This window comes from Vanellus vanellus, assembly GCF_965231255.1.
Source record: "Vanellus vanellus genome assembly, chromosome: 9".
Taxonomy (NCBI): Eukaryota; Metazoa; Chordata; class Aves; order Charadriiformes; family Charadriidae; genus Vanellus; species Vanellus vanellus.
This window is the reverse complement of record NC_138914.1, coordinates 18,148,215-18,165,975: the sequence shown is the minus strand read 5'-3', so window position 1 is coordinate 18,165,975 and position 17,761 is coordinate 18,148,215. Positions and strand designations below refer to the sequence as shown.

Sequence of the window (17,761 nt, the reverse complement as noted above, 5' to 3'; positions counted from 1 at the left end):
GCTGCTGCTTTAAAGGAACCAGCAGCGGATAAATGCTCATTCCCCATCCCCAGCTCTTCAGCACAGCACATTTCCAATGACAAGGGCTGTACAAAAAAAAAAAAAAAGGCAAGGAAAAGCAAAACAGAAGAAGCTATTCTACAAGCCGGTTTACTTTTCCAGGGAGACATGCTCTGAATTATATACAGGGCCCCACAGGTGAGACAAACTTTGCTGTAATAGGGGAACACCAGGACAACTGACCTAAGGTAAAATGCTCGAGCACTGTTCTCCTGTCTGGACAGGCACTTGAGAGCAGACAGAACGTGCCCATTACCGTGCTTGTCACCTTACCGGCATTTTACATTTAGGAGAGGGGAAGCACACGTGAATGGGTGAGGGGAAGAATGGACTTCCCAAGCTGTGACCCAGCACATAAATCCAAGTGTGTTTGGAAAGGCAAGAATACCATCAACACGACATTTACACCGAGCCTGTCCCGGCCTGCTGGTGGATGCACCTGATCAATGCAGCGTTTCAGGAAAAAAGAAACTGGAACCAGGCTTGAAGACCAGCTTGCCAGCTTTCTGTGCCATTCGCCCACAATCCTTATGAGGCAGGAAAGCACATCCCCGTCTCTTTGCAGGGGCGTTCCTTGGAGCACGGCCACAGCAAAGCAGAGATAGCACAGTCACATGTAACATTTTTAAAGTTTCATTCTGAAGACACCATCTGACAAAGGAAGCGTCGTCGCTCTGTCAGTGCTATCACTGAAAACCTGCAGGACCTGTAACAAAACTGACGGTGAACTAACTGCAAGCCAGTTTTATCAAAGCCTGGTGTGGGGAGAATTTAATGGAGCTTATTTACAAACCAGGAGGGGAAAACTGCATCAGTGAAGGTAAACAGCCTAGACACCCCACAATACTGGCCCACATCATATTCTTTAATATCTAAAAGTAAAAAAATATGGCCCATTCCCACTGCCCTCCCTCCCCCAATATTTACAAGTAAGATCAGCCAAGATGATACATAAGGAAGATACACAGGCAGACTGTGCTTTCAGTCTCAGTTTGGTTTCTCCATCTTCCTGCTGACAGACTCCTTTATTGCTTGGGACACTGACTGGACCTCATCAGTACTGTCTGTGCCCTCCGGGATGCTGGCACAGCAAACAGCAGGGAGGCTTCGGCAAACTCTGGCAGTGGACAAAACCTGTACAGTTTGTTGCACGCTAAATCGCCAAAAAAAGGATGACAGGATGTATAATGCGTATTTACAGTCACCCACTCTTTCAGCACATGTTCCACTGCAAGAGAATCCAGCATCTGCTGTTTAAGTTGGTAACTGTCAGTGTTCACATTTGGCACAGAGGTAACTTTGCGTCTGTGGACTGCAGTGAAACCGGAGAGATCCCAGATGTGAAAAACATGCACTTATGGGAAAGAACCGCACGTTCCACCTTGGATCAATAGCCTTGTGCACTTACAGAAGGAAAACACACAATTACAGCTTAAAAAAATGCCACAAACATTTCGTAAATAAAACAGACTTCATTGCTCTTAGAAATAATACTGTGTCAGTTCCAACTTCGGCTGAAGCCTGCTGGGCACGGACTGGAAGGTGAGAACGTGTAGCATGCCGCTTCTGAACATGCTAGGAGGCCAAGTGAAGAGTCCTTGCAAAGGAATGCAGCAAATAAAGGTAAGACATATGGAAACATACGCAGGAACAGGAACACAGTCTAGAAGAACTAGGCAATTCCAATACTATGCTCGCAATGATGTGCTGCTGTCAGCAGTATGGAAGTCATCTGACAGCAGCTGCAGCGTAGGAATTAGTCGTCGATAGTTGGCAACCAGAAGGCCTACAAAAGAGGAAAGAATGAACACCTTTTACAGAGCAGAACACAAATCTCTCCTACAGCACACTGCAGGAGCTGATCACTGTTACCTTCTTTAAGTACACAGGCAGAGACTACTGAAGAGGCAGCAACACCCTCCCAGCAGCATAAAGTTACAATCCTTGTTTACGCTGGTTTGGCTTGTTCTCCAGAGCAAGCCAATCTCACACAAACTGAAAATACCAGCTGTGCACAGTAACCTAAAGAACTCATACTCTGCATGTGCATTCCCTCACTGCTCTGTTTTCATGTGTGTGTCTTCAAATGCTGGCTTGCCAGGTGTGCTGCCCCACATATCTACCTGCCAGGTAAGGCACAATCAAGGTGCAACAGACAGGGGCCTGGCTCTCACCAAAGCCCAAGGAAATGCCCACCAGTGGCACTAAGCCTTCTCAGATTCATTTCTAAAAGGGTCAGCACCTCATTGAGCTAGGAGGGACTTAAAACACTTTCCTTACCATATTGGAACATGCGCTAGCAAAAGTCATGAATTTGGGGTTGAACTGCAGACAGGTTATAGGACCTGTATGTTTCCCATCCAGCACAGCCACCTTCATCCCACTTTCCCCATTCCAAACGTGAATCTTCCCATCCTCCGAACCTGCAGGCAGGAGTGGAAAACAGGACATGCAATATGCATTGGAGAGGCCAGCAGAGAAAATGAAGTACATAACCTTTTCTGTCAGAGAATGGTAAGAACGAGCGTGCCTCGTCTTCATAGCTTAACCTTTAAAATTCCCAAAGTATCACCAGGGCACTTACAAAACATCACTAGAGTTTACACCCCTGTATCCAAACAGCAGGTTTATATCTTTGCACTGCAGAGACTCAACTATGCAACACAGTGCAACGCTATTCTGGGAAAGGGGTTAACAACTACAGTTACCCAGCAGAAAAGAAGAGCTGACACCATTCAACTAAGGAGGAAAGACCCTTGCAACTTGCACCGATGTGCAAGAGGCCAAAAGCTGGGTGTGAGAGTCACTGTTCACACAAGTTCTCAGTTCAGACACAGATGCAGATAAGTATTTCACTTGGTAGGCAGAGGAGCAAATCAAAAGCTTCACCACTGAAGGTAACCAGGTTTCAATGCACTATGCCAAATACCAGAAGCTTCGCTGTCAATGTCAACTCTCCATATTGCTACAACAGGACAGGTTTTTAATTTTAAAATAGCATTTTGCAAACTCTGAGGCTGGAACTTAACATTTTTATAACTCAATTCTGCTTTAGTCTCATTTTAAATAGGATTCCTAATAAAAATGCATGGATTTTTTTTTCTGCTTCTGTATTTTGGAACTTCTTCCACTATAGTTTTCATTTGGAAGGGCACAACAGGAAGGTAAATATGTGCAATAAAGTGCTCGCCAGAGACAGTCTGAACAAAGAACAGCTCCCCCCCCCCCCCCAGCTTTCTCTGCAATCGGGAAGTTCTCAGTCAGAACAACAAAAAAGAAGTTTTGCCAAGACTATCACTCATTCAGGGAAAATGAGGATAGGGATACCAATTACCACTAAGTTCAACATATTTGATGAGCCAGCCATATAAATAAGGAGGTGACTTGGGCCAGAGGAATCATGCTGGGAACCATTAGGCTGATGCCTACTGCTTCTATCAAGGGTTAAGCAGAGCTTCTTCCACAAACACGGGGATTTACAAGAGCTACATGAACAAAATGCAGCTGCCCCAGCATATCACCAGTACAGGAATGTCCCTGAGAAGTGTACAAACCCACCAAGCGATGAGACCAATCGCCCAAGCACAGACAGGTGCCTTGCTTGCAGGCAATAGAGGGCAGGCCACAACATACAGCCCCGAAACGGCTTGAGGCAGTGCATGAGAGCATCCTGGCCCCAGGGTGAGGATCATTGACATGTGACAGGTCTCCACACATTACAAGTTTGCTAGTTTCTTATCTTTTTTGGAATAGCCTTCATATATAAAGGAAAAAATAAGTCTTTTTGCAGGCTTGTTTACATTTCAGTCTAGAAAATGCTGAGTAAACTAACAAAACAGAAAACTGGCAATGCAAAAAAAAGCTTACAGCTGCACTGTATTGTTTAAATACATTCTGCTTCCCAACAGACGCAGCTTCAGTCCTACATAACAGACCTAATTTCAGAGCACTGAAATTCTTTCCAAGATGAATTAGCTTACCTATCATGATGAACTGAGAGTCTGGTGTGAATGATGCCTCCAGCGTGACAGCCTTACTATTGTTATAACCCTATGGCACAAAACAGGAAAATATGTACTAGAGAGCGTGTTCACAGTAATCTCACAACCAAAGGACACCTACTCCCAAAACTAACTCCAGGTCTCAAGCAGGTAACACAGGCAACAAGCTCACCCCAAACGTATGCAGGATAGCTCCTTTAAAGGCATCAATCAGTCGAATGAACCCTCCGTTAGTCGATATGAGGATGAGTTTGCCATCATTACTGAACTTCAGGCCTGTCCACTCACACGTTCGATCATACTGCATCTTAAACGTAGCAAATGGCCCCTTCAAGGAAAAAATGGGAAATATGATGTAGAGTCTCCATGCATTGCTGCTAACAAGAGTCTGCTTTTAACCTTAGCTCAGGAATAAGTTTAAGACTTTTCAAAACATCTTTAGTCCTAAGATACCAAAGGAAAGTGTCCTTGCAAAAACATGTCACTGCATGTGTAAGTTTCAAAGAAGTATGAACCCAAAGTTTCCATAGCAAAAAAGAGCCACAGTAGGGTGTTTCGATATCCAACAGTCCCATACTCTACCACACTCAAGAGCAGAAATTTAAGGTAGGATGAAGTTTTCAAACAAGGTTGTTAATTGAAGTTAGAGAAAGAGCTTGAGCCAGTGTTACTGTCATCTGACTTTTCGAAAATCATGGAACTAACTATGCTCAGCGCTTGACCGGTTTAGCTGCCCACCCCATTAGTTTCCTTGGAAATTTCCATCTATCCTGACAATCCTGGCTCCCTCTTTGCCAGTATTCTTCCAGAATAAGCAGCAAGGAAAAAACAAACAAACAAAATACCAAAACCCAATAATGACAAAAAGCCTAAACAGGAGTTTTGAACAGGTTAAGGAGTTAGCAGAAGTAAAATTTAAGAGTGGTTCAAGAGTGGATTTCAGGATTTGGTGACAGCATGTACACCCCTGAGATTTGTACTTACTGAAAATTCTCTAGGTGCCAAGTAGGCACCCTAGATAGTAGCTGCAGTAAAGAAATCCAACCTTTGAGCACTGAGATTAGACTACTTTTTGCAAGCTAAAAAGTTTAAGAAGTGAAGTTAAGTGAACTTAGCTCACCTTGTCAAAAGAACGGAGATCGTAAAGTTTCACCATTTCAGAATTGACTCCAGCAGCAAAAATCAATCCTTCTGGGTCAAAAGAACACACAGGCTTCCCCTGGAGATGCATTAAACCCTAAAAAATAGAAGTAGTCCAAATTATTTTGTGAAACTGATGCTCACACTTCTATCACCACCTTTGAGCCCACTCTGAGGAGGACAGCAGCCTATGGGTGGAATAACTGAATTACAATTGTAAATATTGAGGTTTTACAAAGGTTCAGAACTCAAGCTTTTCACAAGTAACTCTGACTACTCAGGTCATCATACAGAACTTGCAGTTTGCTGCAATGACAAAGTTTACATTAGAATAAATCAAAAACCCATTCCAGCTGCCATCCGCTCAAAACGTACCCAGAGAGGGGAGGATGATATGGCTGTTTTAATAACTGTACCAACAGCACCACAAAACACTGCTGCTGGGATTGATAGCAATGCTCTACCAATGACAGCTGTGAAGGAAGGGAAAAAAAAAATTATTTTGAAAGCAAGTAGAAAGACCTCCAGCGAACACCACTGCTGAGCTTTCCATGCCTGTTTAATGAAAACTCATACCTTCTGGAAGCAAACAGACCTTACGTATTAAAATTGACAGATTACTATCAATGCTTATTTTTAACGTTAACTTTTCTTTAACCTACATAGTAGAAAAGACTTGAGAAAATTTAGTAAAAGCCAACAAGATATAGAATTTTCTGTATCCTGTCAGGTCTGTGCATGTTCGCCAAAAGTCTTTAATGTAACTGTATGCACATAAACAAGAAAACATCTTTGATTAAATCAACAATACATTTAAGAAGTTTCTGCATGTCTGAAATACCATTCTTCTCTAGAGAAGTTTAGAGACTTTACTACTTCTCTCTTCTCTCCAATTTAAGTCAGTTTTCCCTGTGGTCTCTGAAGGCTAGGCAGTAAGCTAGGGAATACCGAGGGCTCCTGGCAAGTGGGACATCTCTGGTTTCCCGGTAGTATTTCTAGGCACTACGGCTGCCACCGCATGGGCAAATTGAAAATTACAAGTAACACTTCCTTAACCCGTTTCCTAACCTGCCGGATGCAGCTTCCAGTTACATGTCCTAGTCTTACCGTTCTTACAACTTCAGGCATTAGCAAAAATCACAGAACTGCTACTGAACTTACAACCCTATCCCATCGGCAGCAACCTTTAGATTGAGATTAATCCTAAGGGAAACTTACGAAATGGCATTAAAGGCATACTCCCAGAGAAAGGCAAAATTAAGATTTCTTGTCAGAAAAAGCTTGGTTTTAAGACAGATAAAATCATTTTGCAAAAAAATGTAACCCTTTCTTCCTTTTGCATTTACAGTTACATAATCTGGAATAAGTAAATAGCCCTCTCTCATAAGCAAAATGGTCCCTGTGAGATAGGAAAATATGAGAGCACAACACTGTGTCCAGATATAGGAACAAAACAGCTCATCATGGATAAAAGGTGGAGATTCTACTCCTAGTCTTTCATTCCTGCCCCTGCTGCCAGCTCTCATACTTTTTTCATCCCACACAAGCCTGCTTCCACAAAAAAAAAAAAAGTACAGTAAACTATTCCAGGAAAATAAATAAAAAAAAATAACTAGGGTTTTGCCTTGCTAGAAAGTTAAATCTGCTCACGAACATGTCTGATGAACAACAAAGGTTATGCAAGGAAGGGGAAGACCATATGGCTCGTGTGATACTTAAGATGATTGGTTTCTTCATCAAATTTACCTGCATCAAAGCACCAATTTTAAACACAAACACACTAAACGCTGAGATGAAATGCATCTCCCAATGCCCCTTATGCTGCCATTTCCAACCCAGGAGAGACACCGGCTAAGAGAGAACATTCTCTGCATGGGGTAGCAGCCTGATGAAGAGGCTGATGACACCCAGCTCTTCTCTTGTTTCATCAGCTGTGGGTGTTACTTCTTGCTCTTCCCAGCACCTCTCCAGCACAGACACAAGTGAAAGTGAGTGGTGTTACACAATGCAACATACATATTTCACAGAGATTTGTGGTCGAGGCTCCTTCAGCATTCCAGGAAGGTGTCAACACTAAATCAGCAGCATACATTTCTGGCAGTATTTTTGTTTTATAACAAGCACACATCCATTTTCCATCCTTCTAACTAAAAATGCGACACACTATGCACATGAAATTGATATCCTACCTGGCAATTTGGAGAGCGAAGATCCCAAAGTCTAATAGTTTTATCAAGAGATCCAGAAATAAAAGTATCATCCACTGGAGACATTGAAAGAGCAACCACTCTGCAACACAGAAGACCACATGCATCAGAGACACACAGAAGAAGTGAATGGAGCAACACCCATCCCAACAGTTGTGTACTAGTAATTGCCACGAACAGTTCTACAAAGCGAAAAAACAGAGATAATAGAGTGCAAAGTAACTCAAGCTCATTAAAATCATTATTTCAATTTCTCCTGTACTGTCTCCAAGCCACATCTTACCTTTTTGTATGCCCTGGGAAGTACCGAATATATTTGTTGTCATGCAGGGAGAGATATCGGATTGTATCTGAAAACACAAACAAACCATAAGCTTTATTATAGAATGAACTAAATGTTATTTAGAAGTGGTCACACAGTAAACTTGCTCCCCACAGCAATAGCCACAGAGTCTGGTCATTCGATTTCAGGTCAGACTTCGAAACAGAATCAAGTTAGAAGCAGACATAAAACAACTCGGTTTCCAAGGCAGAACTGGAAATCAGGCACCAGGAAAAGATGCTTCCCACAGTCTGAAGTCATATTACAGCTTAAAGGCAAACTGTCATGTGATTTACGCAAGTTAATTTCACAGCTGCTAAAATTTAAGTACCAGTACATTTTACTCCATCATTCTCACAAAACTGAGAAAACTCAAAAAGTCGATACTACCACTTTTTTTTTTTGCTCTACAGCATGAATTTTGCTGTCTTACCAACGTACACATCCACCAAATAAGTATCCAACTAAACAGCAAGCATAGGAAATGTGCAAATTATAGCATTTAGTCAAAGAGAAGATAAAAACATGAACTTCAAAGCCATGACAAGACCATTAAAAAGTAGCAAATCTCTCCTTTTTTCCATCTGACAATCAACAGCTTCACAAATTCTCTGCACTTAGAACAGCTAAGCTTTAAGAAGAGGACAGAGGAGTAATCTAAAGCTTACTCCACTAATCAATCTTAAAAATATATTGAATAAATGAGAGCAGCATCACAACATTTCTCAAGTGGTAAATTTATTCTGAGTATAGATGAACATACCAAGAGTAGCTCAGAATTTTGGGAGATGCTGTTGAGACTTTCTCCCAAGATTAAAGGAAACCCTCGTAAGAGGAAACAATCATTAAAGCACAGAAGCCACTTTTTAATCTTCATGCGCAGATCCATCTGAGCAATGAAACATGAAGAGCACAAGTTAAACCTCTGCTATCTGAAAGCAGCATCAGCAAAATCCCTTCTCACACTAGAGGATACTAGTTTAAGCTGTTGCTGGATGGAAGATATTGGCATTATGCACCTGCACCATACAGTGCCAAGAGGCTCTGTACTGCTCTAACACCAAGTTCTGCTGAGGCTCTAAAGATAAACTGGGGGAAAAGGACATTTTTACTTTAGACTCGGAAGAACAAGAGCCAATGGGATGCAATATGCACAGAGCATTTTAACACTCATAAAGGCTACCGTGTTCAGGGCTTTTTGAAAGATTCATTCAACAAAATTATTTTCTTTGAAAAAATTACCAAGTTACCATTTTTGCCTGAGATGTCACATCAAGCTGAGATCAGAGTTCTAGACCACCCTCCAGTATTTGACAAGAAAATTAAAGCTGACCCATCAAACTGGAAACATGATTCTGGTGACACACCATTCTGAAAGGCTCTAAGTGACCCGAGGTGACCATCCAAAACATAAATCCCCAGCACCGCTGTCACACCACATCACGCCTAGAACCCATATGCTTCAAGCACGGTATTAAGACACATGTCTAGTTTTTCCTGCAAGCACTGTTGTTACCTGTTTTCCAAAGTATTCACGCAGAATTTCATCTTCCTTTGCTAACGAGGAAGCACTGGGGAACTGTAATCCTTTGTGATCCTTTTTGTTGGCAGCGCTCTGTCCCAGGCAAGGCAGTGGCCTGTACAGTTATCTCCTGTACCGGGTGGTATCATAGACCCTCAAACTGTACAAACTACTACCTCAGCCTGGAATCAGGCAGGAGGAACTAGGTTCAAAGGTCTTGAGGAAATCTTCAGAAGTGGATTGGTAGCAACTCAACACAAAATGCTTGGGAGCAGGCACCAGCACTCCTGTAACACATTCCTGCGTTTATTTTCCCTCCCTATAACTGCATAACAGGTTAAATACCATGCACCTTGCCCAAGACTGCATGCATTAGGGACTACAGAGTATCTGGACCCCTACAGAACACGCGGCTGGTTTTATTAAGCTTATGGTTCATAACAAGAAAAAACACTTTTTACACTCATATTTTTCTTTTCTTTTAATCAAGTTTTTATCATAATGCTACCCTGCAGGATGAAGACTTTTAAGTTTTGTTTCCTCAAAAGCTTATTAGTGCTTATAAACAAAAACTCACAACAGCATTAAAAATGCTTCCTTAAATTGTTAATTAATTGTAAATTAAATAACAGCTAAGTCAGAAATGTGACGTAACAAAGTAATAACTTATTAATAAAAAAAAAAAAAAAGGCTGTGAAACAGACTAAAAAGGCAAGTGCTTCCCCTTGTGCTTTTAATTCTTTTACACCATTAAATCCAACTCTGTTGGAAAGGTCCTTGTTCCTCTAGTTTCAGGCCCAGCTTGTTCCAGCTTAACCTGACTTCCTAACTTGCAACTTCCACCTGGTCTAAATTCATACTCTTAAATTCTTTAAGTAACCTAGCACACACACCACAAGGCACCAGTACCTCTACTGTCAAGTTCCATCTCTGCAAAGGAAGAAAAAAACCAAAACCGCTATTCCAGAAATGCCCAAGTTTACAAATACAAATGTTAAAACCCATTTATAAAGTGCTGTGCGAAGAGACTAGTTCACCAAAAAACTCTCAGAGACTGACCACAACAAACAAAATTGAGACAAAATTTGAAATTAACACTAGCTGTTTCCAACCTTAGGAATTATTGCCTGCTAGAAGAGTTAGTGTACTTATCTGTGCCAGTTCTTAAATTTGAATTTTAAATTAAACTCAAATACATTAACAGACAGCCTGTCACAAAGCTCTAGAAGCCCTTCGATGTCATTGATTTACAGACTGTAGCTATCACAGACACTGACTGTGGAGAAATGGCATGAAAATGGGCTTTTTGTCTATTACATGGAAAAAACAGATTAACTGAAGCAAAACTAATCTCAGAAGAGCTGTGACCTCCTCCAGGCTTGGCTGGTGATCTGCTGAGTTACCTGAATTTCCTGCCCTCCCTGCTGCTTACAGAGAATGGAAAGACATTCCCTTACTTCACAGCTGACTTGTGTACATACCAGACACAGATATGGCATTTAGCCCACCTTCTGGCCACATTCTCCTTCTACCTCATTTCACACGCAAGAAATTAAGGCACAGAGGCTGACTTTGGTATCAAATACCGAAGTGAACAGCAGAATCAAGAATGGAACTTTCATCACACTAACAATGTTTAATCCCTTAGTTATTGCAGCAATGAACAAAATTCACGTCAGCACGCTCAAGGGAATATCACCAAGCTGTGCACTAGAGTTGAACATTAATTCCTCTGTCTCTGACAGCGTGTTTATCACTGAAAAATTGCTATATTTTTTTCCCAGGTCTTGAGAGCTATTTATCCAGGCACGTAGTTTTAATGTAAGGAGATTAAATATGCTCAACTCCAGTGGATCACTTACCATCTATTTTGTTGGAGCTGTACACGACAGTGTTGGCAGCATGTGTGTACCTGATGAGGTCCACTCCATACTTCTTACTGTACAGTGTTCTTTTTGGTCTGTCAGAAGGAAACAGAAATAATTGCACTTACTGCAACCAAAAGCTCAAACCGAAACCCACGACAGTAACAAGGCCTGTTTTCACTGAGATATTACAAGACTGTTCAAGTAGTCAGATGTTTTTATACAAAGAAAGAAAAGCTTTTGATTTGGATTTTCAAACAAGCACCCTGGTTCTTTCTCCAATACCATCCCTAGGCTTGAGGAGTTCTCTGTAACACCCACAAAACGCACTTATTTGTCTCCTCCAAAAACTATTTTTCTCATGATGTCTACTGTAAAAAGAACAAGAGGAGCTAGTATAACGAGCCCTTAACGTCAAGCAGCACTGCCTCATCGTTCCCAGGCCCATCCAAGTCTGTAATTCATCTGCTGCTTATTTAAATTGAGAATAATTTGTCTTTTTGCTCTCTGTTACTTCAAAACCTAGAACTGGGTGTCTCATTCAGAATAGGGCTTCTCAGTATTAACACAACCGCATATATATACACCAGTAGTCTACAAAAGCAATGGTAACACAGGGACTCTCAAACTGCTGGAGAATTATACTCATATCCGATCTTAATTAAAGCATGGAACTCTAATTCTGTTGCAAAATGTTACATTTAAGACATTCTAGTGAGAGTGAAGACAATATACAGAACCGGATTTTTAGGGGTCCGGTCAGCAAGCGATGTACTGTGGTACTAGAAATTTAAACTGCAAAGTGAACTCAGAAGTAGCTGGTTAACAGGCATATATTGCAGCAGCAGCACATGTTTAAGCAGTGGAAGGTCTCCACCACCCTCCTTCCCCTTTCTTCCTCAACTGAGGTAGCACAGAGGTGTCAAAGCTGAACAGTCAACCAACAGGGGTACTGAACAACACCAGAAATAATACCACCTCTTCCGGGAGTTACTTTTAAGCCAGAAATTCGTAACTCTGGTTATTACACAGGCCCACAAAATATGTTACCAACACAAACCAAAGACGATAGCATGGGAATGGAAACAAACAGCAGGAGTGGTTCAAACCAATACTGCTGCCAAAAGAAAAGTTTATCAGACTACACCCTCAGACAAGGTATTTCTAAAATGCTTGACTTCTTCCTTGTTTTCATTACCTTCAAATTGACACACCCCAACAAGAGCATGAGTTGGAGACTTTTCATACCAGAACAAAAAGAGACATTCATTCTTAAAGATTAATTCTCAAACAGCAGAAGCCATAGGGCTTTGACTTCAAACAAACTTGCTGGGGACAAGCTTCCATTAACTGAAAGCCAATACAGCAAGTGTAATAAAAACCCATACACCACCTGTACCACTTAGACAAAATCTCAGCAGATTCTTCCTCAGTTCCTCTGGTAGATTTTTAAATCAGTTTTCAATGCAAACATGCTACAAACGGAAAACACCACACCAAACGCAAATTTAGACACCAGAATTCTGTAACATTACACATCTACTTCCCCATACTGCTCTCTGTAGTTACATCAGCTATGCTGTTGACCAAATTGGGAAGAAAAAAAAACAAAACAACAATCCACAACAAAAAAAACACCACCAACCTCAAAACATACTAAGACTCTCATGCCTAGCCTGGCTCTCCCTTATCTTAGAAGCTCTACTCAGAATAAATGAATATACACCAAAGAATATACACAGAGACAATAAAAATCCACAGATGCACAAAAGCACATTTCCCCAAAAGAAGGAAAGAAAGTACTTCTGTGTTTTAAGAAAGGTGAAGTTTTCAGGTAAGCTGATACAAGCAGAAGCATGTCACTTCACACAAGACCGACTGCCTGTTCCCAATCGACTACTTAAAAACACAAACAAGAAATCTAAGTTTTACATATTTTTTAAACAAATCACAACCACTAAACATAATTCCAAGTTTAAGGTTAATTTCTCTAGCCCACTCGCAAATCAAGCAATATTGCCAAAGAAAAATGCTTCACAAGATCACAGCCAAATCTGCTATAAAAATGAAACAAAACACAGGCGAGGTTTGTAATAATATCCGTGCCTTGGTTTGAATCACTACTACTGCAGGTAAAACCATCATCCAAAACCAGGTTCACCGATATGTCTAGTAAACACCATGGCTAAGCAGGAGTCCACATCCATCAGCTCTTCATTTGTATAAATAATACACAATTGATATATACTAAAATACAAACTAAACCTTTGCTAGACCACAGTTAACTCCTACCAGGGTTACAAATTTGCAGCCACAAGCCTCCTGTTCCCAGCCCCAAGGACTGTAGTACATCCCAAAACACAACTGCATTCTAAAAGTTTTTAGAGTTCATTCTTAAGCCCCAACAGACATAGGTAAGCCTCTTGGTTATGTTTTGGAGCCAGCCTACTGTAGAGGTATTTGGTGATGCAGAACGGGTTAAAAAAATAACAATTTAGTTGTTTACACATTTTGAAATAGAAGTGAAATCTCAGGTCCAAAATTATTGGATGCTCATGAAGAAATAGGACAAATTTTTCAAGCTTGTTGCCTAAGATCAGAATACACATAAGTGAATCTATTTTTCAAGGGGATAATCTTGTCCTGTCAGCTCTTGGCTACACATCACTGTTTAAACCATCCTGACACTTTTAGAAACTGAAGTTCACTGAGATGGGGCTTGGTCATACTGGTAACAACTCTTGTAGCTGTACAGCTCATGTTGCTATGGCAAAACAAAGTAAACTAGGTGAGGGTGTACCTAAAGTATAACCAAACAGTTGCATTTTAATTCTACCAGCAAAACTGCTCATTAATCGGGAAAAAAAAAAAAAAAAACCACAACAATTTTTGCTACTTATACATGAAGAAAAGTTTTAACATTCAGGCCATTTGATGAAGTAGGGTATCTTATACTGAAACCCAGCAAGCAGGATGTTTCCTCCTGGCCATTATATTCACTAGCAACAACACACACAAGAAGGTGAGAGTTCCAGGCCCTTGAAATGGTGGTTTAAGAAAAAAAAAAAAATTATAGGCCTGAAACTGCCAAATTCCACCATGTCACAACAACGATCATTCACAGATTTGATTTGTCATCTCCACATGAATCCCTAGGGACAAAGTAATCCACAGCTAAAACTTCCCAGGTGAGAGAAAAAGTGCATCCTGCATCCCTAGGTACCTCTAAAAATCACACTTGTGCTTTTAAGTCAATTGATAGTACATGAGAACCCTTCAAATTAATTTTATAACCCCTAGAGAAATGCATCCTGAAACAGGGGTTACCTTGATGAAACTACTCTCATTGCCCTGTAGCACTGCAATAGACAACCATCGATCTTCTACATTTAACTTAATTAAAGCAAATCCTCTGACTGTAAAGCATACATCAGAAGTAGATGGAGACAGGGATGAAAGGACCGACTGCCTCCCAACCCATCAAACTATTCTTTGAAAGTTTGAAAGGGGAAGAGCAATCAATACCATCCACATTAACATCACTCAACCCTTCTCCTATTGTGCATAATTAGGATCTAGAATACAATCCATAGCAGACACCATATATAGGTATAAAGTTACCTATTCTTACATAAATAAAAATTATTTCAAATAAGAGTTCACTCTATCAGATGGGGAACACCAACAACTTTAAAGTGTAAAGTAAGCAAACTAAACAGAAGTAAATTAACATATAATAAGTGCTCTACAAAATTAAGAGAATATGCAGAATGGAATCTTTCAAACACAGCAAGTATGATATCTTGGTCTGCTTGAAAAAGCATGAGGATTAGGAATACCTGGTTTACTAGAAAATACACGCAACAGTGACACATCTACCTCCTGGTACTCCCAAACCATTTTTCATTCTTGCATTATTCTGTCCTTCTTTTTATCTCTCCTAAATACACATGGCTCATTTTTCCTTTCATTTTCAATATGTACGTGATGCTAAGTTTTGACTTTAGGAAGAAAAAAAAAAAAAACAACAAAAATCACTTCAGAATTACATCTCTACACCAAGAAGCACGTGAAAATTAAAATTTAAAATTTGAAAGAATTTAAAGCAGTCAAATGCATACTTGTACCAACCAAGGCAATTTTTAATGGAACAATGACATCATTTGGCTCAATTTGTTCCACCTCTCATAAACACAAATGCCTTTTGCGTACGTTCCAAGACATCAACCGCAAGTGTTACTGGTGGTCTTATTTGCACATTTTTATCCTCTGAACAAGAGCGCTATACCTGAAGTGCTATGCAAATTTCTAGGGTTTTATGCGTAAGACAGTACAAGCACTGTGTCATCAATGAAAGAAGAAAGATAAACTCGACAATTCCGTTCAGTCAGAAACACACCCACCCCTTAATTCATTACCCTTAAGTAAAAGAAATCAATAAACACCTTGATTAATTAAATATAAATTAAGACAACGCTTGAAGACGCATGCTAATCGTATCTAGTTAAATTGTGCTTTACAGACAAAAACACAACTAGCAAAAAGGATTTAAAGCATAGAGGACCACTTTTATCTGCAACGTTCCCAGGCACCACTGAGGAACAAGGTTTTAAGGAAAACGCCATCAAATTTTTAGAAGTCATAGCAAACACGTGCCACAACAGCTTCACCTTTTTGGCTTAAAACACTTGTCCAAGAAGTTACACTCAAATTAGGTCGTTTAAAATGGCACATCTGTACGCTATTCACAACAATTGCTTCTATTTTAATCAGAGCGCCTTAAGCCCAGAGAAGCCCCAGAAGTCAGTTTGCGTATCTGTAACAACCCCGAGGCGTGAAAATGTGACCAGACTCAAACCCTTAAGCTTAACAACTATTTAGTTCTCACAGCAGTGAGCTCTCTCACACTTGGGAAATTACTATCGCCGGCTCCAGCCTACCAGAGATAACAAGCAGAGACACCCGTGGCGCAGACAAAACCACGCTGCTCCCATTTCTGCGCCCCATTTTAACCGTTCATAATCCCACCCACCCTCCGGGTCAGATATCGCTGCAGTTTCATTTATAAGCCTACGCTAAAAAGCGACAAAAGAAACGCTAACGCTTACCAGCCAGACCTGCCACCTCCTCAGCCGCGTCGCACCGGTGCGGAGCCGGGCGCAGCTTCTCCCCGAAGGCCGCAACGGGCAGCTGCCAAACCGGCGCCCCTTACGGCTCCCCACCCCACCCCACCCCCGCCCCAAAACCAGCCCCAGCCCTCCCGAAGGCAGCCCTCCCCACCACCTCCGCGGGCCAGGCCCGGGTCCCCGCCACTCACTTGCCCTCCTGGCAGTCGTAGAGAACGATGGAGTCGTCGTCGCTGCTGGAGATGACGGTCTCGCCGTTGGGGCTGAAGTCGAAGCAGTTGATCTTGTCCGAGTTCTCGCGGAAGACCTTGGCGACGCGGAAGCTCCGCAGCACGTTGTCCGTCAGCTTCATCCCGCCGCCGAGCCGGGCCGCGCCGCGCCGAGGGCGGCGGCGCTGAGGGGAGCCGGGGCGGGGCTCCGGGCGGCGGCGGGAGCGGACGGGCAGAACCTCGCGAGGCGGCGGGGACCGGCGGAGGGCGGGGAGGAGCGGCGGGCCGGGGCGGCCGGCGCCCTCCGGCTCGGCTGGGCCCGCTCAGGCCGCGGAGAGGCGGCTCCTCCTCATTGTGTCCGCCATCTTGCTGCTCCGGGAACGGCAGGGGGCGGCGCGCGGGGCACCCTGGGAAGGCGGGAGGGGGGGGGGGGGGAGTAAGGGGGGAGCGCGCCCGACCGCTGCGGGGCGTTGGGTGCGCTCGGCGGCGAGGCGAGCGCACAGCCTGCTGGGACGGGGGAGGGCGCAGCGGCGGGGGGCGTACCCCGCGCCTGGCGGCCATATTGAGTGTGGCAACGAGGGGCTACACCTTCCCCAGGCCGGGGCAGCTGTCAGCGTGTCCCTCCCACCCTTCGCGGGGCCTGAGGTGGGGAAGGAGCGATGCAAGGCGGGGGGCGGGCTGCCATTACCCACCCGTGCCTCGCGGGAAGGGGGGAAGGGGGGTTGAGGGCGTGATGTCATCCCGTAGAGCGGGCAACGGCTTCGCGCCGCTGGGGGGGGGCGGGGCGTCACTTCCGGTGCCGGGCAGGGCCGTGGCGGCCTGGCGTCGCTGGGGGGCCGCCAGGTGACCGGGGACCCCTGGGCCGGCTTTAGGCTGCGCGTAATATGTCCGACACGGAGTTTAACGTGTTTTTGCGCTGGTAATTAATGAGGAAGCGGCACCTGGGGGGCGGGCGGCCTCCGCCGGGCCCGCGACGCTCCCCTCCGTCCCGCTGTCCCCGCTGTGGGCCGCCCTGAGCGCAGCTCCCCTCCCTGAAACACACAATGGCGGCTTTCGCCTTCCTGTGTCCCCTCGCTCTCCCTTCCCTCATCACACGGTTTTACGTCCCGGTATTTTTTTTTTTTTCCGTCTAAAAACCGGCCTCCAAGACAGAAAGCCCCACAGCCGTAGCACTGCAGCCCTACACCGTGTAAGGCGATGGATAAAGATGAACAGCACACGCTAAACCTTTGGGAAAGGCGCCTCGGCCTTTGGGGCTGCTGCTGCTCCAATACCGGCACCCTGGAACTTGTTATTTATCATTAATCTT

General features: G+C 43.2%; 1 protein-coding gene across 1 annotated transcript; it reads right to left on the bottom strand.

Moving 5' to 3' along the window:
* Positions 1-1,441: 1,441 nt before the first annotated feature.
* Positions 1,442-16,603, bottom strand: WDR82 (WD repeat domain 82). Its single transcript, XM_082487732.1, has 9 exons — positions 16,435-16,603; positions 11,115-11,212; positions 7,692-7,758; positions 7,391-7,490; positions 5,182-5,298; positions 4,234-4,389; positions 4,041-4,110; positions 2,341-2,483; positions 1,442-1,846 (listed from the first exon to the last, which is right to left on the bottom strand). The coding sequence occupies exons 1-9, from the start codon at positions 16,593-16,595 to the stop codon at positions 1,817-1,819; spliced, it is 942 nt and encodes a 313-aa protein (XP_082343858.1). The 5' UTR covers positions 16,596-16,603; the 3' UTR covers positions 1,442-1,816.
* Positions 16,604-17,761: the final 1,158 nt, after the last annotated feature.